The sequence below is a fragment of the Cyclopterus lumpus genome, chromosome 19 (genome assembly GCF_009769545.1).
Source record: "Cyclopterus lumpus isolate fCycLum1 chromosome 19, fCycLum1.pri, whole genome shotgun sequence".
Classification (NCBI taxonomy): domain Eukaryota; kingdom Metazoa; phylum Chordata; class Actinopteri; order Perciformes; family Cyclopteridae; genus Cyclopterus; species Cyclopterus lumpus.
The window spans coordinates 15,944,866-15,961,552 of NC_046984.1; the positions used below are offsets into that span (position 1 = coordinate 15,944,866).

Consider the following 16,687-nt stretch of genomic DNA (forward strand, 5'->3'; position numbering starts at 1 on the left):
ATTTGAGTCCAGAGTCCATGTAATTATTCCCAACTTTAACATGAATGGCAAAAAAATGGCATACCTGACCTGAGATCAGTGTGTTTAGTCCCCAGACGGCATCACATGGAGTCGGTCGAAAAAAAAGAAGAAAATCACGACGAGAGTCTCAAGTCTCCTTTCAAAACGTGTTTGGGGACTTTGACCACGAACACCATGGGGTCTCTGGCCTTGTGGCTGAAGGCTTTCCGGATGATGTCGACGGCGTGCGGGTGGGTCACGCCTTGCAGCGACACTCCGTCCACAGACACCAACTCGAATCCAGCCTGGGGGGACGCGAGAGGGAGAGTCACACCACGGCCCCAAAAAACACCAGGATGTTCTACTCCGGATGCATTTTGCAGTATGCTTCTGACCCAGAATGCTTTGCACAGCAGATATGTGTGCAAGAGGGTCAAAAAGGTCAAGGTGCCATGTTACGAGGAAGTAAATATTATCCCACACGTGCATACTGCATGCAACAGAGCGTACTTTGTGTGAGCAACTGTAACATTTATTAAAAGTATTTGATCGGGAACGCAGCTAAAGATTTAGTTTGGCGTCACCTTGAGCACTTCACAGGTGGAGGCAGCTCCTCCAGGGAAGATCTTCTCGATCTTCACCACCGGCTGAACCTTCGACTCCATCCCACCAGATATACTGATGCCTAAAACACACAGTTTTGGGTGGGAGTCAGTGATTCACACCGACAGTCCACCAGGTGTTTCACAAGCACTGGTTCACTATGCAAAGAGGCGCAGAGAGGAGATGAAGTGCAGCTGGTATTTTTTGCAGATGCATGTACTGCAATGTGTGTATGTTTAATTATTTATTTTCTATAAAGAAAAGTAAGAAAAATGTGGCGGATGCAGAAATATCTTAAAACTCGGACACATGAAACATTTTGGTGAACTGACCCTTTTAAATGATGACGCATTGCTCATATTCATGACCTTAAATCAAGCATATTTACCCAGAGACTGTTTGGTCTTGGAGATGCTGACGGTTTTGAGCTCGTAGTCCCGCTCGGGCTCAGCGCCGTCGAGTCCGCTTCGAGCCGACGCCCGATGCCCGTTCACCTGGTCCGGACGCGGTCTGAACACCTGCGCCAACGAGGGCCGACTCCCGCGAGCGGCGCCCTGCAGCGTGAACACGCCATCTTCACTCCGCCCTCCACTTTTCTCCTTTGGGCCTTCGGAGTGGCCGTTTCTGAACGGGGACCGTCCCCTCTCCGAGGTCGAGTGCAGCGACACCTCGTCGAAGTGGACGGAGCGAATGGTGCCGATGTCCGTCCGGAGAGGAGGGCGAGAGTCTTGGCCGCGGGCCAGCAGCCAGTTGGGGAGCGGCGCGGCGCCGGCGGACGGGGGCCGGACATCTCTGGGCTCGGTGTCGTACCCGTCCACGGGTATGTCCAGCAGCGGGGTGAAGCACCTGGAGAGAGGGGGCCTGTCCCTGGTTCCCCGGGGCCCGGACACACTCAGCTTCTCCAGCTCATCCAGCAGGTGGCCCTCCTTCTCCACCTCCTCAGCGTTGTGGAGCTCGAAGCCTCCCCTGAAATCTGGAGGCCAAACGCAGGTTGTGCACGGACGTATAGAAGCCCATGTCAAGTTATGCATGGCAGAAAAGATGTAAAGTATTATATCCAACGATTTCCTGTAAAACATTGTGAACCGATACAAAAAACAGAACCAGAAAATTAAGTTTTGTTCTTCCGATTCACGGCTTTGTTCCCTCCAACGACAGCAACCAATAGCTCCAAATATCAGATATTAAGTCAAAATTACAGCTTTGTATTTCATAATTTACATTTGCTGACTCACAATTTTGTCTCAGAAGAGTCAAAAGAAAGATTCTAGTTTAGTCTCTAATCTCACTTAATTATTTGTGCATTTCTTTTTGTTTTTGCAGATATAGACGTGCAGCAAAACACCAATTTGCAAACATAAAAAACCCCTTTTTAAAGTGTTTGTAGTAGTTTTAAAGGTTTCGTATTTATGAAGACAACGTTTCAGAAAGATCTTCTGATAATGAAGTGCAATCAAAAAATTTTTTTTAAAAGACGTGTTTTTTCAGAGAACATCAAAACACAAAGCATCAAAGCACTGACCCGGGATGGGAGTGATGAGGCGCCGTTTGGGTGCTCGGCCGGATGTGGGAGAGCGAAGAGGAGAAGTTTGGACTACACAGAGGAAGAAGAAGAAGAGGAGGGGAAGAAGGAGAAGAAACGTAACTTGTAACGAGTCCGTGTGATCAGACCGATTCTGACAAATCCAGCATGCATCACACGCACTTGAGCGATACTTGAGGATGTCGTAGGCCTCGACCTCGACGGGGGTCACCACGTTATTGAATGCACTCAGATCGGGAGGAGGAAGCAGCATCCTGAGGACCACGACAAGAACATTATGAGTCGTTTTCATTGTTGTGTTGCATTGCAAAACATTTTAATCAAGTCGTCAGTTTCGAACATCTGGATTTGAGAAGATCCACTTTTTAAATTGAGGATAAGAATCAAGAATAACTGTGTGTTCTCGCTGATGGTCTCATTAAATTCTGGGTTTTTGACATATTTCTGCAGCAGTATCAGGTTGATGAAGCTCCATGAAGGAATGGGTGTTTGTCCTGTGGTTATAACCAGTTTACAGTCCGGGGTTTACCTAAATATTAATCACTGAATCAAAGAAAACGTTGGTGTAAATATCCAGTAATTATCCCTCTCATCCTTACCGAACTTCCCTCAGCAGCAGCAGCTTCTCAGGTCGGTCCAGCACGGCCAGCAGGTGGCGGATCAAGTTCTCCACCGACCGCTCTGCCAAGTACTGTCGGAAAAAGAGTAGTAACCATTTAAACCACCCAGTTGGCAACGACTCGGCGTGTGAAGCGTGTTCACGCCGTTCTCGGGCAGCCGCAGTCTGCAGCCGGGAGCGGCTCACCCTTCGGCACGTCTTCATCACGGCGGCCGCCTCCCCCTCGGTCAGCAGCCTGCGGGCCATGTCCTCCACCGCGCCGAGCATCTCCGGATTTGGCGTCGCGCCCACCGGTCGTCCCCCTTGAAACACATCACGGGGGCGGTCCGACTTCAATGGGGGGTCAATGTCACAGGAAGTAGCTGCACTTTGAATAACTCTGCTCCGTCGGTGTATAATTGATCTTTATCTTACTTTACTCACTTCTCATGGAGTATACACAACTTTAACTTGTATTTCAATATGATGAACAAAAGAAACAACGACGAACAAGTATTAGCCTGATATCTCTGCTTCCTCTTCTCCATTGGTGTCCAAAAGCTATTGAAAACACAAACTGTAAACTCACTATGATCAATAGTTTAAATATTAAAAGTTACAAACTAACTATTATATTCGGTTACCAGTGAAGCTTTTTGTTTAAAAAAAAAAAAAGAGCACGCCATCATAATTAAAATCAATGAATCTGATAACTTCTCACGAGCCTCGTATTGAGAATGAATGCACTCGAGCGCAAAATGTGTATTAATCCGCGACTGAAAATAGTCCCCCAACAAATGCACTATTCTCTCCTGCGTTTGATTAAAAACTACAGTGCGTTTCTAAAGATTAACATCCTTAGTAGGCGGTTCATTTTGGTTCTTTTGGATCTGTTGGAAATATAGAATAACGTTTGACGCCGTGACCTTTCGTGTCTTCGTAGCACCGAAGTGTGAAGTTCAAACTAATGTGTGGGAGGAGGGGCCTGCTGCAGCTTCAAAGCATGTCACCGATGGATGAACGCCGCTCTACCTTTGGACGGGGACTTGGACCGGCCCCTGGACGTGTCCCTCTTGCGTCCACCCTTGAATAGAGAGTTGACGAAGGTCTTCGAGCGCTGCAGCGTGCTCTCCACCTCCGGGTGCTTCCCCTTCTGCTTCTTCTCCTCCTTGACCTCTACGGGGGGGGGGGGGGATTGGACAGCGGCAGGTCGGCCATTTGCGCACTTCAACCCCCCCACGACAATGCTTTGGAGGACGCCCGGCTCGCCTCACCTGCCACGGTGACTTGGCTCTGGGACCTGCTGATCGGTCGGCTCGGTCGGCTGAGAGCCAGCAGCACGGCCGTCTTGGGGGACTCTTGCCTCCCGCCGCCCTTCACCTTCACCTCCTCCTCCTCCTCCTCCTCCTCCTCCTCCTCTCCGCGGATCACCGTGTCTCTGAGCAGAGTGGTTCGCCCCAGGCTGCGCGTGGTTTCGGGGAGGTCCGTCTGCATGGCGGTCTCGGTCCGGTCCGACCTGGACAAATGAACAACGAGGTCACGTCGTTTCGGTCGAGTGTTTACTTTAAATTAAAATTGAAAAAAAAAATCTCTGAATACGAAGAAGCGGGACCCTGACCTCTGGTCCTCGGTGGAGATGCAGACGTCCACCATGTCCGACCCGAACGGCATGCTGGGAGGGAACATGAGCTGCGACAGGCCGCTCAGGGAGCTGACCGGCGTCCCGGACGACAGAGAGGAGGCCGAGGAGTTGGACTCCGACCCCTGGGACGAAGATTTCTGAGTACCGTTGGCGACTTGAGGGAGGGGAAAAACAAAAAGAGAGCTCACTCAAATGCATTCCGGGCGCGTCGCCGAGTGTCCGGTGATCTTCACGGACTCTCGAGACGCGGCCTCGCGCAGACCGGGACAATGAAAGCAGATACGTACGCTTATTGAGCCACCTGTACTCCGCCACCATCTCTTTATAAGCAGGGTATCGTCCCGCTTCCTGTGGAGATATGGCCACAGATATGCAAATGAGACACGGGAGAGACCTTGAGACTTTTTTATAGGATCGCCCATATTTGATAAAAGTGTACAAATGAGAACTAAAACGCTGCCCCCAAGCTTTGATCAGCACCTGATCCCCGAGCCGCCGGGTGAATAATGCACACGGCCCGGCTGGAGAAACCCAAGCTCCGAACAAGTAAAGTGAGCGAGGGAATATCGCGGCCGCTCGCCAGCTGTCGGCTGTGTGTGTGTGTGTCTGTGTCTGTCTGTGTGTGTCTGTGTGTGTGTCTGTGTGTGTGTGTGTGTGTGTGTGTGTGTGTGAGATCGCTAAGGGTTTGTGTTTGCGAGCGAATGAAAGATGAAAAGGTTGGAAGGTTAGAAAGCGCCGCCCGGGTCGTCTAAATCGAGGCGGTGATCAAAGCTTCGGGGTCGGCTGTAGCTCGTGGGGGGGATGAGCGGTCATCCCGTAACCACAAGGTAGCCGGTTCGATCCCCGCTCTCCCCCGTAAGTTGCATGTCGAAGTGTCCTTGAGCAAGACACTGAACCCCCAGTTGCTCCTTAATAACTAAGGATGGGTTCAATGCAGAGAAGAATTTCCCCACAGGGATCAATAAAAGTGTAAATTAAAGAACCGACACACTTCATTAAGACATGCGTCCTTGTGAAATGTGACGCTTCGGCTTTTACATTGTAGACATTAGATTTTCTGTCACATTTGATTAATTTGACCTTTCTGGAAAACAGTTCAAGTTCATGGTTTTTGTACTTTTTTTGTGTTTAGTTTTGTCTTATTTCTGTCTCGTTGGTCATCTGTGAAGCACTTTGAACTGCATTGACCTGGATGAAAAGTACAACATGACGACTTCTGACCATCAATATATATATATATTATTTTTTAAAAGAGCGAAACATTCTCTCTCTGGACGCTGAAACTTTTTAAACGCTCAAGATTGTACACAAAGCATTTCTGAACTAACTTCCACAGGTTCTATTTATTATTCACTCGTATATGAAGAGCTGTTTTCTTTCCACTATGATGAAAGACGCTATTTCTCTTGAAAGTAATCATTCTCTTGTGTTACAGCAATTATAAAACAAGTACAACCTTCAGACTGCAGGAGCTCCACAGTTTCCTCACGCCGTGCCGCTCTCACCTTGATGGTCAGCATGACGTGCGTTTGGCTCTTCAGCACCTCCACAGCGCTGCTGTGGCTGATGTCCTCCAAGCTCACGCCATTGGCCACCAGGATCTGGTCCCCCATCTTTATCCCGTTCTGCTCCGCCAGGCCACCCGGATCCAGTCTGAAAACCAGCGGACGAGAGGCGGAGTAAAACTTCTGCTTTCACACCTTCGGTTCGGTTCTGGTTCCGCTTCAAAACACTTGGAGGCACGCCGGCACCTTTTTTTTTTTTCAAGCGGTCTAGGTGTGGTTGTTGGTCCACACCGGGGTTTTGATTGACAGCTGTCACACCAGCCCAAAAACAAACAGGTTCATTCCAAACCTAAGAGATCGTTTAAGGATTAAATGTTCTGAGGCCTGAGCCTGTCCACGGCGGAGGTACCTACTTGGAGACATAGATGCCCAGGCCAAACTCCTTCCCCCCCCGGATGTTGAAGCCCAGGTAGTAGTCGTCGGAGGTGGTGGACAGGTGGACGATCCTTTGGAGGGCGCTTCCAGAGCTGGCGACCGAAGGTGTCCGTCCGCTCTCCTCCACCACCATACGCCTGTGTATCAAATCCACCCTGGAAGGTTTCCCCACAGTTGAATTATGTATTTTCTTCTCTCGATAAAACGGAGGTAAATATTATTATTATTTATTTATTTTAAGCAGTAATAGCTCCGTCATCACCAGGTGGTCTTCTCCTTGGAGTAGAGGATGCCCGGCACTTTGCCGACGCGCCTCACCACCATCCTCAGCCTGTTGTTGCCCGTCAGGACCTTCACGGCGCTGCTCATCGTGATGCTCTCCAGGCTGACGCCATTCACCTCCACCAGTTTGTCACCGACGAGCAGGCCGGCCTCCTCTGTGAACACACAGACACACACACACACACACACACACACAGGAGTGTGAAGTCACACACACACACACAAAGTCGCGGGCCGTGTGAGTGTCGAGCTCATCATGTTACCTGCTGTGCTGTTGTCCTCCACCTTGCTGACGAAGATGCTGAGGCCGTGCTCTGAGCCCCCGCGCACGCTGAAGCCCAGCTTGCCGTCCACGTTCTTGTCCACCGTGATCGTATGGAGGTCCTCGCTGTCGTCGCCACCTGAACGATAATGTCACATGTCCTTTATTATAGGTAACAATGTCAGTAAAGAGACACAAGAGACGCGTCCGTGGGGACATTTGTGGCGTGTGAGACGTCACTTTTAACGACTATGAAGGTGTATCAGGTGATTTTATGTAATTATATAAACATAGTTATGTGTATTATAATCAATTTCTGCCGATAAACCTCCCTAAATGTTACACACTGTTCCTTTAAGTTCTCCCACGAACGTTGTATTGAAAAAAAAAGCCGGTATTAATATATATTAAATATTTCATCCCCTTGTAAGCTACAGTATTGCTGGAAGTTGCATATAATTTGCTTTGTTTATAGCATTTGTACGAGGCTGATTTCTGTGTTTAAAAACCTTTGATTTGGTTGGAATATTTATTTTATTTTCTATCCGCTTTCACATTTCTTATTTTTTAATACAACAATACAATTTTAATTATTGTTTTCTCAGGATACTGAGATGTTCCTCAAGTATTGACAGTGTTGTTGTATTTATCCGCATTTTAAATAATCAAAACGTTGCTTTTTTCAATGCAGACGTTTACCAGCTTGTGTTCTCAGAAGATCAGGTCAGTGTAACTAATCCTAAATGTTCTAAAGAAATACCCACACAACAGTAATGTAATGTAATGTAATGTGCACTACACACACACACACACACACACACACACACACACTCGAGCCTCCTCACCATCCACAGGGGAGTTGATGAGGATGACCCGGCCCATGGGCGAGGAGGATCGGATTCCACGCCGCCGCTGCTCCTTCTTCCGTAAGAGGTTGCGTGTAGCCGCGTGTGACCCTCGGGTGCCGGCGGTCTTCTCCCTGCGGGACGGGTCCGACGAGTGAGCCATGGAGGCCGGCGGGGTCCCGTTTCAGACGCGCTCCTCCGACGGGGGCTCAGCTCCGGGCTGGGGAACCTAGAGCAGAAAGAAAGAGGATCCTCAGCCCATGTGTCCGGCACACTGAGACTAAACTAGGGTCACATCTTTGCTTTTCCTTTTATTTTTGTACCCAACCCACATGACGGCTGACTCTTTGGCTTCCTGGAGTCACACTTTGGTCCATTCCCGGCCATGTTGCATGTCTCTCACCTGTCTGAGTCTCACAGAAAACACAAAACACTTACACATTAAATATCCAGTCACCGCAACTCGCGTCGCATCAAGTCCATGCATTTATTACGGTGATGCGTCTCCGCAGGTGAGGTCAGAAAAGAGGATTTAATAGGTTTATTTAGCTCAGACCTGACCCACTTAAAGAGTCGGGAGGTCACATGGGGCCGCTGCCATGGTAACCCGTCCCTAAACTTAACCCGTAATTAAGTGAGTGTCCCTCGTGTCGTACCCTTGGGGTTTCCCACGGGGAGTCTCAGGGGGCTTCAGCACCACGGACAGCGAATAGAAAAATAAAAACAAGTTGTGCAAAGCTGCGTCACAGTCACAAAGGCGACTTTTAACAAATAATTATAAATACCAGGATGGATTTCATTCTTTGTTTTTTTAATGTAATTTTATTCCGCTCCGGTATGTGTATCAAACTTATCTCGGCCAAAATGCACAAGAAAAACTTACCGAACATTTTAGGTTTCAAGCGGAGATCAAAGCGCCGACAGAAAGGCTCTTCTCGTGTTTTCTGCTCAGAAACCCGACAGCACGTTGACAGGCAAAAACAAAATAAGTGATCCTCGTTTCCCTTAAATTCAGCCCATATTCCGTAGTTGGAGTAAAGTAAAGTCAGCTGGTCGGCCTACCTGAGTGCACGTTGTGTAAAAATGATCCATCGCACCTGGTGGGACGTTTCTGTGACCCGTAACACAAGGCCCGCCTCCCGGCTGTGTCGATTGGCTGCATTGAGGTTAATTGGAGGTATTCGATTGGACGACTGATCTGCCGATCGATTGACAGCTTGTCAGTATACTTTCACATAAAAAAAGTAAATCCTCTCAACATCTGGTGAAACATTAATGCAACACAATGCCCATTTTAAAATATTTATTAAATACCTCCAATGAGTAAAGCATGGATTATGTTTTTATTGCATCATTGTGGTATAGGTGGCATTCAGCATCAGGTCCCTTCCTTAAATCTCATTTAAAATCTGAGATGACAACATTGATCAATAAATACTAAATTGGAAAGAAAGGCCTTGCAGGAAACCAGACGGTTGGCTCTGAATACTTCCAAGTGGTCCAACAACATCTGACCAAATTCTTCCAAGCAGTGATTAATAATAAATAAAAACAGACTGTATAGAGCACAAAGTGTTTTATTGGTCGAAAGGTTCTCGGCGCCCAAGATAACAAAACAATATCACAGAGTAATACGGGGAACTGAGTGTTAGACATCAGGTCTTCTTCCTCTCATGGAGTTTAAAGACAGACCATCATTAACACACACGGAGCCTCTTACTACACAGCCAAACCCCAGAATGCATCATGGTTCTAAACTTTCTGTTTTACTGATATGCTGTTCTTATCCTTTAGGGGTAATAAAAAGCATTATTTCCTCACTAAAGGCATGAGCTCTTGTGATACTCTTCTGGCAGCTCGGATGACATCTTCGGTGTTGACTTTATCTCCAAATTCAATCTCCCTGTGCTCCAGAAGAATTCCCTGTTGGAAGGATAACAAATAAAAAAAGGGTATTCAATGCATTGAATTATAAAAACGGTTGAGACACAGTTTTGACCATATTCTGTGGTTTTTACCTGCTCTCCTCGGCCAATGACGAAGACCCCACCGAGGACGAAGCCCTCTCCCAAAACGTTTCCCATGAAGCCCTTCTTAAAGGCCCGCAGGCCGTTCATCCACACCCCGACGCGCAGGAACGCGAGGAGACCCATCTTGCGCTCACGGGGCCCATAAAAACTCCTCTGCAAATGAAAGCAGAAAAAAAAAACGAGAAGCCTTGAAATCACTCATGCAGACCTAAACAGATTTCCCACAGATCCTGAATGACTCGGGAGGGGAAACGAAGCACAAGGCAACCGATTCATTAGGAAGGGGAAACAAGTCCACCTTTTCATCCAAGAAGATCTCGCCCTTGAAGTACGATCGGAAGTTCTGGACCTCGGTGCCGACGTCCTCCTTCACCACAGCGTACAGAGGGACCCCGAGCTCTTCCAGCTGGGGCTTCAGAGAGGACAGCTCTGCAGCCTCCTGCAGCAAACACCAACGTGCATGTACGACACATTAAAAAAAAGGCACACACACACACACACGTAAATGTGTTTTAGGATACTTGTACACAACTTTTTTTTGTTTCAGTCGTCATTTCTTAAGGTTCCATTGTATTGCACATTTTGTTTTGGTCTTCAGCTGCATCATGTGCCTTTTCTAAATTGATCCAGTGTGTTCATATTGTTGTGCAACTTCTTGGCGGAGCTACTTCCCCCTCTGAGGCAGCATTAAAACTCTGTTCAAAAACCCCAAATGTGGGACGATGGATTTGGGGTAAATGTTTATAAAACGATGCAGAAATACACAAGGCATATATTTCAATATTTTTTCTGTTATTATTCCCTTTTTAAAAACATTTAGTCCCGATAAAACAGTCTGGACGTTCTGACATGACATTACCTCTCTGCACAGAAATCATCCAGGTCGCCGCACCGCCATGACCACAGCTCCGGACCTCTCCCACAGAGACCTCGCTTTCAGTGTCCGTGTTTCTAGAGCCGAGAAATGAGGTCAAAGGTTAAGAAAAGAGTCACGTGCAACAGAATAAATGCATTCCAACTGAACAATTACTTAAGTGGATATAAACAAAGTTACCTCCTTTCAGAGTCTTCAGCTCAGCCTCCTCCAAACGTGTGAGCGTCGCCTTCAGCGGTGGAGTCAGAAACATGTCGGTGAAGAAGTTCATGACGGCGGTGACGAAGCCGCCGACTGCGGCCACGGCTCCGGATAGTATCCCCGTCTCCATGTCTCTTCTCTGGCCGCTCAACCCAGCGCGGACTCGGCGCATCTAATTTTCTCAGAGATATCGAGCTGACGACGTGATTTGACGCAGCTGCGCAGCTCCGATAAGTGACGTCACCGTGCGGTGAAGGCGACATGCAGATACCAAATACGTTCAATACAAAACAGTCATTGTGCGCGTGCGGTGGTTGCCCCCACCCCCTCCTCTTTCCGGTCAAAAGGTCACTGGAGGAAATGTGCGCCGTCACCGTGCCGAAATATATCTCACAGTGGAAAAGCTTACACAATACAATTAAAATCAAGAGTGTTGCACCATTAGCATCTTGTTTAAAAATGCATTTAATCAAACAGAATAATACATAGAAGTATTGGTAAATAAATGTTTATTCATTCCATTCTCACATCAAACTACATTAAAGGTCTGCTTCTTGTTCTTCTTCCTGAAAAGCAACAAAAATGTTTTTAAAAATTCATTCAACACATACATTTTTATTTTTTTTTAATGGCGTTTCTTTTTTGTTTATGTGTACAAACTAAGATCAGTTGTTTGTGGGATATTTTTTAAAAATCATAAATCATGTTGTCCATAGTTGGTCTACCTTCTCCTGGACGTGCTCTTCGCCGCGAGGAGGGTTTTCGGGTTCCTCTGGCGGCCTCTCGCCGGACGCCGCTGTCCCCTCTGCGGTTACGCCACTGTCAGCTGGAGCCGAGCTGTGGGTGTTCTCGGTTGAGCGTCGGCCTCCATTAACCTGCAGGTGAAAAAGGTGCGTCATGTATATAATAAGTAGATCTGCCTTTTCTCAGCCTCACTCCTGTTTGTATTTTCTTCTTTCTGAACATTTTCCTCCTCTCCTCAGCTGTTGTTTTCTGTCCTCATAAAGTTCAAACTATTTTCAGCTGACTTTCAAATCTTCTCATCTATCCATCACCCTTTCCCTGCTCCTCCTCCTGCATCAGTCGCCTTCCTCAACCTGCACAGCAACCTGAATCCTCGTGCACGCGGCCGTTATTTCCATCACCTCGTCTGCATCCTGAGGGTCACCAGGTCTGCGTTTGTCCTGTAGCTCTTCTGGGTTCGAGTCGTCGGCGTCTCGGCCGGGAGTCAAGCGTAACGCTTCAGTTGCTTCAGCTTCGTCAGCTTCATCATCAACCACCTGCAGAGAAGATGAGACAGAAAAACTCAGGTGTTTTGTTGTATATCTAGCTACTGAAATGGTAATGTAGCATGAAAGTGTCTCATCACCTTCTCTTTATCTTCGTCAACTTCTTTCTCTTCTGCCTCATCGGGGATTACAGCTTTCTCTTCCACGCCACCGTCACTCGGCTCCAGCTCTGTTTTCTCTTCCACGCCACCGTCACTCGGCTCCAGCTCTGTTTTCTCTTCCACGCCACCGTCACTTGGCTCCACCTCTGTTTTCTCTTCCACGCCACCGTCACTCGGCTCCACCTCTGTTTTCTCTTCCACGCCACCGTCACTCGGCTCCACCTCTGTTTTCTCTTCCACGCCACCGTCACTCGGCTCCACCTCTGTTTTCTCTTCCACGCCACCGTCACTCGGCTCCACCTCTGTTTTCTCTTCCACGCCACCGTCACTCGGCTCCACCTCTGTTTTCTCTTCCACGCCACCGTCACTCGGCTCCACCTCTGTTTTCTCTTCCACGCCACCGTCACTCGGCTCCACCTCTGTTTTCTCTTCCACGCCACCGTCACTCGGCTCCACCTCTGTTTTCTCTTCCACGCCACCGTCACTCGGCTCCAGCTCTGTTTTCTCTTCCACGCCACCGTCACTCGGCTCCACCTCTGTTTTCTCTTCCACGCCACCGTCACTCGGCTCCACCTCTGTTTTCTCTTCCACGCCACCGTCACTCGGCTTCACCTCTGTTTTCTCTTCCTCCGCTATGTTTTTTTCCACGGGCATTTCTGCGGACTCCCGTTTGACCTCGGTGCCGAGGGCCTTCCCGCACCACACAAGGCAAGTCATGCATTTTAGAGTAATCAGAAAAGACCTCGTCAGCGCTCATGAATCAAACCCAAAGATCAAAATCAAACCACTAAAGGGACTGCAATGGATCCGGGGAGGCACCACCACCACCACCACCAGAAGCACACAGATTTGTAGATATTGTTCTCCATCACCTGCGGTTCAGTGTCCTTTTCCTGTGCTTCGGTTTGAGCTTCGTCCGCGTCCTGCTGGTTTTCTGGATCAGAGGCTTTTGGTTCCTCTCCTGTCCCGGGCTTGTTGTCCTCAGGGGCTCCTGTTGTGGCTGACGTGGGCCCATCGTGCTTCTCAGAAATCTGTTGATTTTGCTCCAGATATCACGTGAAGTGTAAAAAAAGGAACGCACTTCAATTGGATCACATGCAGTATAAAGTGATGGGCATCAGTCACCTTCTAGAGGCTACTCGTAACTACACAATATCTGAAAAGCTTTGTAATAAGAGTCCAAGTTAACACACTTTTGGTTTGGACTCGTCCAAGACCTCACTGATCTGATGCTCCTCCTCCCTCAGCTTCTCCTGGTGCGACGCCTCCTCTCTGGCTTTCGCCTGCTCCTGCAGCAGGAGCGCCATGGTGGCCTTTTTCTGCAAATAAAAAACAACAACAAAGTCTGTGACTGAGAAAGACTGCACACATGTAGCCCCATTGATACCTGTACTTTTACCCAAAAAAACAAAAGGACGCTTTTTAAGGCGTTCTTAAGGATTTGACCTTTTGACCTTTAATTTCTAAGCACCCAGAGGGAGCCGTAGATTTCCAATCCCGAGCTAAAGATAAAAGAGTGACTGCGTGTTTGTTGCCACGGCCACGATAAGCTTTAAAGCACTCAGCTTGAGGAGCTTAGGCTATCTCAGTCTGTATCATCCTTTACCGCAGTTCTCAAAACAGCCAGTAAAAGGTATTAAGTAGTACTTTAGTTAAATGTGAGTTTAATTATAACTAAATAAGGTTTAATGAACCGCAGAGTTGGTGATGATTCTCTGTGGTTTTGTCCACAGAGCACAAGTAATCATGTGCTCCCTTGTCAAAAATATATAGTATTGATTATAAGCTTTGGAGGCAGAATGGTCCGTCAGCAGTATATCATTATACATCATGGATCAGTATTTCAGATTTTATAATTAACATTTTATTGTTAAAGCTAGTCTAACCACTTTATATAATATAGGGAAATTAAATGTTCTTTGTAAATGCATTGTGCTTAAATCTCTTTTATATTATTGTTTTTATTCTATATTATAGTTTATTCTATTTTATTGTTGTATTATTGTCTGATTGTATGTGTGAATACATGTAATAGTTATTATTGTTATTATTATTATAATAACTATTATCATATTTTGTATTTCCCATTATAGATTTTAATTATTTTTTTTTATCCTTAGGAGTAGGAAAGTATAAAGTATCTATATAAGTAGCTACAACACTTGATGCAGCAGCTTACCTCCGTCTCATATTCAACATTTGAGTTGTACTTGTAGAGCCAGTGGGCGAGGTACTGGATGGGGTTCACGGGCCGCTGCTCGGCCACCTCAGCGAGCCCGTCGGCCAGACACTTACCCAAGTGCCTCTTTATGTACTCCGAGTCCATGTTTTTACCGGCGTGTTTTTAATCACCTTAACTGTGTATAGATGTGTTTACCTTAATATTATGAGCTCTAAATATTTGTATTTTTTTTTTACTGTGTATTATTTCTATCGTGGGCTAAATATAACAACTTATTTAACTAATCTAATAACGAAACAAGGAGCTCGACAAAAACGATCCTACTTCCTGGATCGTCCGGATGTATCGTGTGTGTCTCCATGGTAACGGTGAAGTAGAAACCACTTTTAAAGAGGGGAGCCCTCAATTATTTTAAAGTGATTCCTACTTCTACTATTATACTACTACTACTACTACTACCACTACTACTACTACTACTACTACTACCTGTACTACTTATATTACTATCATCACAACTTCTGGTACCACTTTTACGAAGGCCATCACCACTTGGACTGTTCCGTCTGCCCCCTTAGAGTGGTACGTTCCGCCTCCGCCTCGAGAGTGGTATGTTCCGCCCCGCAGAAAAGTTTTCCAATTAACTGGCTTTGTTTTGGCCGTTGTGTGGGTCCATTGAACTTGCACGTACGTTAAGTTACATATTACTATGATTTATGTATCGTATGTTCATCACTTTTTAAGTGATTATTGCTTCTTTTCATTTCGGCTAAAGCTGGTCATGTTAATTAGGTCCACTTAAGAGCAATTAACGTTAAGTATCTGTCTTGTTAATTTCCATCTGTGTAGAGCATGTACAAATTTAATGTAACTTTTTACAGTCATATTCATATTTTTGTATTCATATTTTTGTCTAGGCTGTAAATTCGAGGAAATATGTATATAATATAATATTGTATTCAGTCTTTATCCAGTTTGTATATAACCAACAGCTTGATGGTTAATTGCTGTCAGCTGTTCACTGGTTTAATTTAGGGAGCTGGAACCTTTGTGGCCTCATGGTTCCACCTTGTGGTAGTTCCTTACAATGTCTGTTTTTTATTTTGTTTATTAGTCCTCCTTTTATCACAGTCACACACACATACTCAGAAACTAAACCCAACTATGCTCAAGTTTTTTATTACTGTAACCACGTCTTCTTCATTAATTCTCTACTGATACTACTACTCTACTCAATTGAGGTAGATATAAAGGTACACTTTACAAAAGTATTCACCCTCTTAAGTGTTTTTGGTATTACAACCTGCAGTTAAAATGAACTATTGTTTGGATTTTATAAACTTCTATAAGATAAAAAAACTTAAAAATAATAAAAAAAGAAGCTGGATTTATTTGGTTGTCTGACGTCAATATGTGGAGTTAGCTCTTTAATGAGGAGATTTCTGCCTTAGAAAGATTTATAGAAAATAACACTGGATCAATAAGATGTTTGTGTTATGGAAATTAAATGTTGTGACATCTTTTATTTTTCTTTCTTTCTTTGAATTTGTTAAACTGTGTGTTTATGACTGGTCATGTGGTCTACATGGTTGTTGTTGTTGTTGTTGTTTTCCAGTGTCTTGTCAGCCCATATGGGTTTGGCACCATTTATTGTGCAGGACACTCAACTCAGCTACTAGTCATATTAATTGTAATAGTGTTAAACATTATATATATTGATTTATTGATCACACAAATGTGTTGCACAAATTCCCAACAACAAGACAAGTACAAGAATGGAAGTTTACTATGTACATATAACATACTCGGCCTACATGCATCAAATATCATTGGCATGGAATAAATAAAAGAAGTATTGAGATAAAAGCAGACACAAACAAAAAAATACATTTAAAAAAAAAGAATTTTCAGTTAATAAAAAGTAGATTTGGAGACATTAAGATGTGTATCGGGATAAATCTGAATGGTAAATTATCATTATCTTCGTCACAGCTCGTAGGGGAAATAAGAGACGTAACGCCTTTTTTCTTATAGGTTGAAGGACGAGAGTCTTGATATTGAATGAAATGATATGAATGGTAAACAATCAGATCAATATGACCAGCACTATTCCTTCATTAAAGGTCAATAAAGTGACATTAAAACACTGTAAAGATGACCCAGACAGACAGACCAGCACATACACTGTTTATGTTTATTCAGGATCAGTTTTATCCCCATGACAACCCAGACTGAAAGTCACTTTAGGAGACTGTAGAACATTTTTCTTTATACAAGTTTAATATCTTTGATATAGTG

At 45.6% G+C, this 16,687-nt stretch overlaps 2 protein-coding genes and 1 pseudogene across 4 annotated transcripts; all 3 read right to left on the reverse strand.

The window, feature by feature from the left end:
- Positions 1-134: 134 nt before the first annotated feature.
- LOC117749124 (PDZ domain-containing protein 7-like) lies at positions 135-7,878 on the reverse strand. Its single transcript, XM_034559338.1, has 16 exons — positions 7,716-7,878; positions 6,872-7,009; positions 6,589-6,763; positions 6,305-6,481; positions 5,892-6,039; positions 4,674-4,734; positions 4,357-4,540; positions 4,019-4,260; positions 3,777-3,920; positions 2,952-3,067; positions 2,746-2,837; positions 2,309-2,400; positions 2,126-2,197; positions 992-1,576; positions 585-685; positions 135-305 (listed from the first exon to the last, which is right to left on the reverse strand). Exons 1-16 carry the CDS (start codon positions 7,876-7,878, stop codon positions 135-137), a joined length of 2,661 nt encoding a protein of 886 aa, XP_034415229.1.
- Positions 7,879-9,283: 1,405 nt separating this feature from the next.
- Positions 9,284-11,080, reverse strand: LOC117749159 (annotated as a pseudogene).
- A 187-nt stretch (positions 11,081-11,267) lies between these two features.
- Positions 11,268-14,741, reverse strand: dydc2 (DPY30 domain containing 2). Of its 3 annotated transcripts, none has more exons than XM_034559384.1 (7): positions 14,390-14,741; positions 13,404-13,529; positions 13,083-13,241; positions 12,190-12,900; positions 11,966-12,100; positions 11,546-11,695; positions 11,268-11,386 (listed from the first exon to the last, which is right to left on the reverse strand). In XM_034559384.1, the coding sequence occupies exons 1-7, from the start codon at positions 14,534-14,536 to the stop codon at positions 11,360-11,362; spliced, it is 1,455 nt and encodes a 484-aa protein (XP_034415275.1). In that variant the 5' UTR covers positions 14,537-14,741; the 3' UTR covers positions 11,268-11,359. The 3 variants fall into 3 exon arrangements, with proteins under 3 accessions (XP_034415275.1, XP_034415274.1, XP_034415276.1); XM_034559383.1 differs by having other exon boundaries at positions 13,083-13,253; XM_034559385.1 differs by having other exon boundaries at positions 13,428-13,529; positions 14,390-14,725.
- Positions 14,742-16,687: the final 1,946 nt, after the last annotated feature.

Bases quoted from the DNA above. Each gene is read 5' to 3' on its own strand.
- LOC117749124 (XM_034559338.1), bottom strand. From the start codon at position 7,878: ATGGCTCACTCGTCGGACCCGTCCCGCAGGGAGAAGACCGCCGGCACC. The intron at 6,764-6,871 runs GTAACATGATGA...GTGTGTTCACAG, and splicing joins GGAGGACAACAGCACAGCAG to AGGAGGCCGGCCTGCTCGTC. The intron at 2,401-2,745 runs GTAAGGATGAGA...CGTGGTCCTCAG, and splicing joins CTGCTGCTGAGGGAAGTTCG to GATGCTGCTTCCTCCTCCCG.
- dydc2 (XM_034559383.1), bottom strand. From the start codon at position 14,536: ATGGACTCGGAGTACATAAAGAGGCACTTGGGTAAGTGTCTGGCCGAC. The intron at 13,254-13,403 runs GTGTGTTAACTT...TGATATCTGGAG, and splicing joins TGGACGAGTCCAAACCAAAA to CAAAATCAACAGATTTCTGA. The intron at 11,696-11,965 runs GTGATGGAAATA...TTTCACCTGCAG, and splicing joins ACCCTCAGGATGCAGACGAG to GTTAATGGAGGCCGACGCTC.